The sequence below is a fragment of the Alexandromys fortis genome, unplaced genomic scaffold (genome assembly GCF_014885135.2).
Source record: "Alexandromys fortis isolate MF-2015 unplaced genomic scaffold, M_Fortis_MF-2015_v1.1 scaffold_118, whole genome shotgun sequence".
NCBI classification, from domain to species: domain Eukaryota; kingdom Metazoa; phylum Chordata; class Mammalia; order Rodentia; family Cricetidae; genus Alexandromys; species Alexandromys fortis.
In genome coordinates, this window is record NW_026068010.1 from 370,564 (window position 1) to 379,931 (window position 9,368).

The window sequence follows — 9,368 nt, forward strand, 5'->3', positions numbered from 1 at the left end:
AGATCTACCTTGATTTAAAAAAAAAAAAGTCCAAAAAAAGTAATCCCTTCTCCAGGTTCCTTAAAAACTCTGATTTATTTTCAAGTCTAGGTTAAAAATCCTGGGACTTGTGCATAATTTCATGGCCACATGGGGCCCCACTACACCCTCCAAACAAACAAAACTTGTTAAATAAAATACTTAAAAAAATAATAATAAACATAACTTCCGAACCAAGCAACATAATGCTGAGCAGAGAAGTCATTTTATTTTTAACACTGGTGACATGATTTCCACTGTCTTCGCCTATCCGACTGATGCCATGACTTCTGCTTGTGAGAATCCAGTGCAAAGAACTGAAGCAGAGGAACGCACTGGCCATCCTGGACAGTGGGGGTGCTTGGTAGAGCAGTGTCCTGCGGGTAGAAGGCTCCTACACGTCGCTGGGAGACCGTGCTCTCTGGGACAGCGTGGAAGGGATGCACCCGCAGCAAATGAGGCAGAGGGCTTTCTGGATCTCTTGGTTTCTGAAAGCATATATAACAGGGTTGATGATGGAATTGTAGGTGGCGGGCAGGAGGGTGGCATAGGTGTAGATGGAGGGGTACGTGTAATCCGCGATCAAGGAGTACAGAGTGAAAGGCATCCAACACGCAGCAAAGGTCCCCAGGATGAGAGCCAGGGTCGAGACCCCTTTCCGAGTAGTCACGTAGTGCGACGTGGCCAGGAAGTGGTGCTGCAGGGCTATCTGGTGGGCATGCCTCATCACAATCTTACAGATCTGGATGTAGAGCTGAAGCATCAGTGCAAACATGAAGAGGAAAGAGATGGAGAGGATCGCAGCGTTGTTCTTAGTGAGAGGTCTGACGACGCTGCAGGTGGACTCGTCCCTCAGGCAGTTCCAGCCCATGACAGGCAGCAGCCCCAGGCAGATGGAGGTCCCCCAGAGCATAACCAGCATGACATAGGTAAATGTGACGGTCCTCTCAGAGTGGTACGTCAGGGCATAATACAGCGAGAGGTAGCGGTCCACAGTGATAGCCAGCAAACTGCAGACAGAGGCAGAGAAAGAGGCGACAATGAGTCCAATTGTGACCAGCTTGGTGGCTTCTGAATGAAGCAGGTATGCAAAAATAAAATTGATGATGAGTCCCAGGCCAGCCAGCAAGTCTGCCAGAGCCAGGCTGCCTATCAGCAAGAACATGGGTGCTCGCAGGCTGGGGCTGTGGAAGATGATAAGGACCACAATGGCATTTTCACAGCAGATGAGGGTTCCTGAGCTGCACAAGACAATGTCCCAGGGGTTGACAACGAGCTCGGGTTCTGACTCCGCCACAGGGCCCTGGGAGGGGACAGCGGCTGAGATGTTCTCCGGAGCATTGGCATCTATACAATCCCGAGGCAGCCCGCTTAAATTGACCTTCGGGTCTTCGTTCATTTTAACCCCTTCCTCTTCAACGGAAAGACAGGCTTTTTAATGTTTGGGTACGGTAGGATGCCAATCCAAGATCATGCAAAAAACACACAGAAACAGACAGACAGTCCTGGACTCAGATAACCAGTGTCAAAACTGCCACGAGCTTCAGGAATTAGAAACAAAAGCTGAAGTCTGCATGGATTAAACCCCACAATCAAACCGCCGTTTGTCATCTAGGAAAACAGGGGACAGGACTCCCGAGGCGGTACAAGCGCCCTCGCCAAAACGCTGAGAACCGATATTGTCTAATTGCATCTCGTATGCCAAAAAGCAACAACTGTTTGACATCTGGGCAGCTGAGAGCACCACCCAGCAACTACAAGTCTGCAGGAAGGTAGAATATTTTAAGGGCCTCGAACTCCCACCCTTCCCAAACATCCCCCACGCGCGTGCACACCCCCAAACACACACCTCCGGACCCAAACAAAGAGGTGGGGGGTGTTCCAGCCTCTCCCCGTGTGCACAGCTCAGAGAGCAAGGGCCACAAAAGGTAGGTGTGTACCACCAAGGTGCCCGGACAGACAGACAGACAGACAGACAGACAGACAGACAGAGAAGGATGTGCATGCATTTGGCCGCTTCCCTAGCGGCGGGGATGCGTAGCCTGCGGGGCAGGGGTTCATCGGGGGTCACCTTGGCACGCCCAGGCCGAGGGGGGTTTCCACCGGTGCTGCAGAAGAGCGCGGGCCACCCGCGTGGCACGTCCGCGGTGGCGCCCGCGGCAGGTGAGCGGTGGCGCTCGCGCCCGGCTCTCCGCCCTGCGCGCTCCCCGCCCGGCGCGCATCCGCGGGAACCCCAGGAGGCCGCGCGCGCCCCCACAGGTCTCAGCCGCGCGCGGGGCTGGAGCCCGCCTGCAGCAGTTATGCAGAGACCCGCTCTGCACCCGCTCCTGGAGGAAAGCCTGGAGTCCTACTTGGTTCCTGTGACTTTCCTGAGGAGTCCTAGCCACCAGGGCTCGGCCTCATCAAGCTTTTCCCTAAACTACCGGATTCAGGACCAAAAGAATTGCAAAGGGCGATAGGGTTTTCGGGATGTGCAGGAGGGATGCGCGATGAGCAGCTTGTGGCGGAGGAGCCTTACAGTAGAAAGCTGCAGCTGGCCACTCTGCAAACTCGGTGTTATTGTTCCCTGGGGATGGTCACTTAACCGGATGGAAGCTGCTGCTCCTTGGATCGCAAGTTTACTTATTAAGCACTCCTGGAACTGTTTGCCAGTGGAAATCATTTAGGGCGTTCTTGCAAAAGCTTCCTGCAGGCACTGGCCCAAACCCAAAATTCATTTAAGTACCAAAGTGACACTGTTAATTTATTATTTCCGTTACCACATCCGTGGAGTCTAGGACTAAGATCCTGAAGGTTGTCTGCCTTACAAGGGTGGACCTACGACTCTCATCCCGGAACGGGATTAAATCTTAAATTTAAACATGATCTCCAGCTTAAAGGTGGGAGATGTCACATTTCCGTGTGACCTAAATGTGCAGTGCAAAGGATCCTGAGGACCCTTCATATAGGGCATCACCTGGTTTCTCTGCCTCCCCTGATTCTCACGGAAATTCCTGCTCCCAGCTTTAGCCCTTTCATCCCCTAAATTCTTTTATTCACATCCATCAGCCTCTGGCTCTGCAGGGTGGCTCCAGCTCTCCTGCCGCCAAGACCCTCCACTTCAAGTCCTCATCTCTCACCTGAGCTTCTGGTACCCGTCCCCTTCCCTCTGCCTCACCAAGGCCAACGTGTGGCACTGTTCCATCTAGTCTGAGACCTCACACTGCTTCGGAACTCTCCCTGGACAGATTGATTCTGCATTGGGCCACAGTGGAGTTGTTTTGTTTGTGTTGTAGCTCGTCGTGCCCCCCAGAAGGCTCCCAGACTTTTTCTGGGTCCTATATTCTCTGCAGAAACACTTTTGAAACTTAACTTAGAAAGCATCAGTTCCAGGGAGGGGTCCCAGCATCAGTTACCGATGCTGCTACTGCTGCTGACATCACACTTTGAGAAGTGAGGCCCCCCTGTGGAGTTTAGTCATTTGTATAAGGACACATCAGGAGCCTGTTGTGCAAAGGATTGTGTTAAAGCCTGCTTGTAGAAATTCAGTAAGATGTAGTCTTTGGACTCAAGGGCACAGCATAGTCCAGTGATCAGATAAAAATCAATAGCATACCAGGTAGCAAGTGCTGCAGTAAAGGGCTTCTCATCTCTCCTTTAATCTCTGTGTGATGAACAGAAACATGATAAGCAGAGCAATGTGGGGTTGGAGAGGTGGCTCAGTGGCTGCTCTTGCAGAGGACCAGGGTTCAGTTCTAGACATGTATAAGGTGCCCCATAACCATCAGTAACTCCAGTTCCAGGGAATATGGCACCCTCTTCTGGCCTCCTCGAGCATTACATGCCCGAGGTACACATTCTACTTGTAGGCGAACACTTGTAAAATAAACACATTTTTTATTTTTAAAAACGGAAAATGGTGCCAGATGGTGGTGGTACAAACCTTTAATCCCAGCACTTGAGAGGCAGAGGCAGGCAGATCTCTGTGAGTTTGAAGCCAGCCTGGTCTATAAGAGCTAGTTCCAGGACAGGTTCCAAAGCTACAGAGAAACACTGTCTCGAAAAATCAAAAATAAATAAATAAATAAATAGGTAGATAAATAAACAATTGCATATTGTATGCAAAAAAAGCAGTTTTAAAAAAAAAAGACAGATCAAGCCACCGGGACAAATTTCAGGAGCCTTCCACTGCTTGTGCAGTTTGGGATAAATAAATTTATAGGACTAGCTGGCTGCTCTTCAAGCCAACAACAACAACATGGACCTTGACCAAGCTCCCTCAATTTACTCAGCAGTAGAGTTTGCCTACATGTATCCCAGAGCTAAGGATCAACCTGAAACCACAACCTCTCACTGCTGTGAGAGTGTCCTGCCCCTGAGCTGTTCCTCCAACCTGGAATTCACTCTCTGTGGCATGTTTGGGAAACGTGGACAAGGAACCAAGTGCACAGTACCGGGTGATCTAGCAGAGGTATGCAGGGTCTTGTGCGGAAACCCGAGAAGAGTGGAAGGGGGGAAATCAAGTAGACACACACCTGGAGCTGAGTCCTGTCATGTGGAAGAGCCTGGGAGCTGAGAGCTGGCAGCTGTGTTTGCTCAGTGACTCCAGGTGACTGGTATCAGCTGACTCCCCATTATCCCCCCCCTCATTTAAAAATTTGTTTTATTGTCTCAAAGAACTTTCGGATAAATAAAAACATCCCGCCCCCAGACTAACCAGACTCTAAGTCACACGACTAAGAGAGCATCTGTACTGTTAGAAATGGCATTCAGAATGGGGACTGTGGAGCTTCAAAGGGAGTTTCACATTTTCAGCATTGATTGGTTTTATGCACTTATCCATTGGCAGGCAAAAAGCCCACGAAGAATTAGAACTAGAGAAACAATTCGCTTTACATCCTCTTTTGTCACTTCCGTTCATGGCATGCAGTCCTTTCTTGTCCCCTTATATTTAGCTTTTCTAAAGGTACATATATTTAATACAGTCTAAATATTATATGTGGTACAGTATAAGACAAAGAAGAGAGGACGAGGACTCTTCACCCCTTGAATGACTGTTGTAACTTTACTTCAAATTTCCTATTCGTTGGTGTGCTTAAGACCAGTTCAAACTAGATTAATGCCTTTTACTGTCTGACTGAGAAGACTCTGGAGTAACTCACGGGAAAGAAGTTGAAGCTACAGGAAGCATTTCCCTGGCATTGGGCAGTCAGTTCCTCGCTGGTTTAGTTCTGCTTGTCTTTGCTTCTCTGCTTGCCAGTATCTTGCTTTTCGACCTCAGGAAAAGGATGCAGGGGGGCAGGGGGCAGGGGGATCAGGGGTTCAAGGTCATCTTTGGTTTATCAATTAAGATTTCTATTGCTGTAACAAAACACCCCATAACCAAGGTGGTTTATTAAAAAAAAAAAAAAAAAAAAAAAAGCATTCCATTAGGATAACAGTTCCAGAGGGTTAGAGTCCATGATGGTGGGGCTGAAAGCTCACACATCTCACAAAACAGCCAGCAGGGAGCAGAGCACTGGGGTGGCAAGAGCCCACCCCTAGCGGCAGGTTTTTCTCAACTAGGCCACACCTCCTAATCCGTCCCTGACAGTTTACCAGTGGGGGTGGGGGTAGGGTGGGGGTGAACCAAATATTCAAGCGTTTGAGCCTATTATGGGTCTCATCGTCCTTCAAACCACAGCTTGGCTGGGCTGAGAGAGAGAGAGAGAGAGAGAGAGAGAGAGAGAGAGAGAGAGAGAGAATGAATTTGTAAAGGCGTGGTTCCCCCAGAGTGGCATTATTGGTGGGTAGTGTAACCTGCAGGAGGGAGGGCCTTGTAGGAGATGCTTAGGCCATTAGGCTCTGTCCTCTGCCTTTGCTTCGCCTCACGCATTCTCTGTAATGTGCTAGCACACCTCAGGCTCAAGTCAATGGGGCCAAATAAACACGCTCTTAAGCTTCCAAAACTGCAGCCCCAAGTCAACCTCTTTTCTTTGTAACTTGATTGTCTCAGGTAGGTTGTTACTAGGACAAAAAGTTGACTAATATAATGCCCCCAAACTTCCCCAAATGGGCACTTTCCCGGAGGAGTGGAAAGGTGGAGACCCGTGGGTGCCCTCTATAACTTGGGATGGATGGGCCGATTGGAGAGTTTTGCAGAGCCTTCCGTAATGAGGGTCAGAAGAGACCTGCCTGTGACTCTGTTTAGAGCCTACATCCAAGCTCCCATACCATATGTGTGGAGGGTTCTGGTGTCTGCTTTAACCAGCGTGATATTGATTTTCACATGAGGGCAGTCAGGAGCCCTCCTGTGAAGCTTGGTGTTTGCCACCTAGCCTGACACTGTGCTTCCGCAGCCCAGCGGACTTCCCAGGAGACCCGTCCTTAAGGCACCTGAAAACAGCTGCCAGCTCTCTCTTTCCTTGTGTCCTACGTTTAACAGCACCCAGTGGCCTATTCTGCGTGGTTTGAGGAAAGCAGATATTGTGAGCCCAGAGGAAATGCCCTTTCCTCTGAGGTTGGTAAATGCTGGAGCCTTGGTGTTAACTGTGACTTTTTTTTTTTTTTTTTTTTTTTTTTTTTTTTTTACTTTGCAGTCAGCGACAGCTTGACATGAGGAAACGGAGCGTTTTATGGATGCGATGTTTGGCTTATACTAGGGTACTTCAGAAGCCAACCATACTCGATATGTTTCAGCCAAAGTGTGTGTTAGCATGGCCTGCCACACTTCCCATCCTGGCTTGAGGTGCTGACAAATGAAGCGGGAGCAGGAAGAGGTGGGGCAGCGAATGCATTATCCCTTGTATTTAATTCCTTCAGCAATGCAAAGAAGCCTGGCGTATTAAATTTACGCTTCTGTGGAGTGCACCTGGAAGAGCTCCAGCTGTGTTCTTGCCAACAGTGAAGGAAGGTGTGTGTGTGGGGGCTGTGTGTGTGTGTGTGTGTGTGTGTTTCTTCGAGACAGGGGTTCTCTGTAGCTTTGGAGCCTGTCCTGGAGAGGACTGTTGCATGACTTGCGTGGCAAGAAGAAATGGCCCAGTTTAATGGTAGATTATTTTACAGGTGTGTTCCTGCCCACATGTGAGACTTACACATGTCTGAGTTTACACTGATCACATAACATTTATGATACCAGGAAAATGGGGTTCATACGCTACTATATTTTACTGTCAGTAAAGTAACAGCCAAGGAAAGGAGACACTAACACGGACTCTCCAAACTATCATTTTGCTGAATATGCTCATTTAGACCAGCCTATGTCTGGAGATTTTTATGATCACTTTGCAGTAAAAATTAATTTTAAAAACGATTATATTTGTTTTATATGTGTGGATGTTTTGCCTGTATGTTTATTTGTGCACCATGTGCCTGCCTGGTTCCACCCAGAGGAGGGAATCAGACCCCCCTTGGAGCAGGGTTTGCAGGTGGTACCGAGCTTCCCTGTGGGTTCTGGGACTCAAATCCAGGTCTTCTGCAGGAGCAGCAAGTGTTCTTAACTGCTAAGCCATCTTTCTAGCCTCATAAGGTAAATGTTTTTATAATCATAAGCATACATAAGCACACAGGGACCTCAGGTAAGAGGAGGGTGCATTGAGTTAAACACATCTGGTTCCACGAAAACTTGTGGCATTGCTGATTTTTCTTATGTCCCTCATCAGAGAGAAAATGCCATGTCTTCTGAGAGCTGCTGATGAATGTGGCTCTGTGGTGTGGACTTTGTACATATTCAAAGGACTCACAGAAGAATCTCTTGTAGTTGAATCAGTAGGGAAAGTGTTCAGGAGATTTCAGATTCCAAGCAGCTTTTCTCTAAGCAATTCGAGGGTGTTTGGCACCTTCCAGACTAGTGGCTGTGTGGATGGAACACCCACTGCGCACTGGGCATTTCCTGGGAATAAGAGCACACACATGCTGTCGACAGCACCGGCTAAATGGCCAGCTGACTGCAGCCTTTTATTATTAATAGGAGGGGGATATTAATTCATCCTTAGTAGCGGCTCACTTTGGAGCCTGATTTCAGGCCTTATATACCCGCAAACATTAGTTCTGCCAGCATGGCGAATGCCTCATGTTTGAGGAGTTGACTCATGCGAACCCAGTTTCTGTATAATATTTATGCTCTCAGGAGCCAGGCATGAACAGATTCACATGGCCTTGGGCAAGTGGGCAACTCACCTTGTTATCTGTAAAATGAGAATGCTCACAGCACCAGCCGCCCGGGCTGTACCCATAGCACGTGCACCCTGCCTGGCACACAGCTGAGACTCTTACAGTGAAAGCAGCTGCTCCGAGGCTGTGCTGCCTCCCCCTCCCCCCGCTGCCCTCGTACAAGAGGAAACGAGAGTTCCACTCTTCAGTTGCACTGACCAAATACTTTGGGCAAAGGAAACACCCAAATCTGGGGGAAATGATCAACTTTACCTTCAAAGAATATCCAGAATCCTAATTTGCCCAAACACTGAAGCTACTGACATATCCTTCAGTAGGGAGATCATGTACAGGCAGTAGAAGATTATTGAACGGAATAAGAAATGAACCATGAAAGCACAAATAAGCATATGAGAATCTTACATGAAGTCAATCTAAAAAGGCCCCATACTATGCTACTGTTATGAATCGTAATGTAAACATTTGTGCTTTCCATTGGTCTTAGGTGACACCCATGAAAGGGTCATTCCACTCGCGACTATGGGATTCCAACTATTTAGCATTCAGAAAAAGCCCAAACTGTAGCGGGAATGTGATAAAATGACAGATGGCTTCCTGGGGCAAGGAAGGTGGCAAGCAGAGGATTCTAGCGCAGTGGCATCCTAACGGCGGACATGTGTTGGGGTGCATTGCTCCACACTCACTGAGCTTTGAGCTGTGGACTCAGAGTGATAAACCTGTCAAGGCAAGTTCATCGAGTATAGCAAGCACACCACTCCGGTGGCAGACAGTGACAGTCTGGGAGGCTGTGCAAGCCTTGGTGAAGGGGGGGCTGACGGGAACGCTTTGTACCCTTCTGCTCAACTTTTGCTGCGAATCTGAAATTGCTCTAAAATTAGCCTATTAAATAAAGACTAACAGTGTAGGAAATAAATTCAAACAACCAACTACTAAATGCTCAAATACAAATATTAGCAAGAAACATATTAAAAAAAAAAAAGAAATGAAAACACTGCTTCCAGATTCCCCTACCTCTCAGGATGTCCACTCTGTCATCTTGGTCCAAATCTCTCTCTCTCTCTCTCTCTAAGGATGATGAAACAAATGAGAGAGAGAGAGAGAGAGAGAGAGAGAGAGAGAGAGAGAGAGAGAGAGAGAGAGAGAGAGAGAGAGAGAGAGAGAGAGAGAGAGAGAGAGAGAGAGAGAGAGAGAGAGAGAGAGAGAGAGAGAGAGAGAGAGAG

General features: G+C 48.3%; 1 protein-coding gene across 1 annotated transcript; it reads right to left on the reverse strand.

The window, feature by feature from the left end:
* Positions 1-412: 412 nt before the first annotated feature.
* Positions 413-1,417, reverse strand: Gpr12 (G protein-coupled receptor 12). Its single transcript, XM_050161978.1, has one exon. The coding sequence runs from the start codon at positions 1,415-1,417 to the stop codon at positions 413-415; it is 1,005 nt and encodes a 334-aa protein (XP_050017935.1).
* Between the last annotated feature and the right edge of the window lie 7,951 nt (positions 1,418-9,368).

Bases quoted from the DNA above. Each gene is read 5' to 3' on its own strand.
- Gpr12 (XM_050161978.1), bottom strand. From the start codon at position 1,417: ATGAACGAAGACCCGAAGGTCAATTTAAGCGGGCTGCCTCGGGATTGT.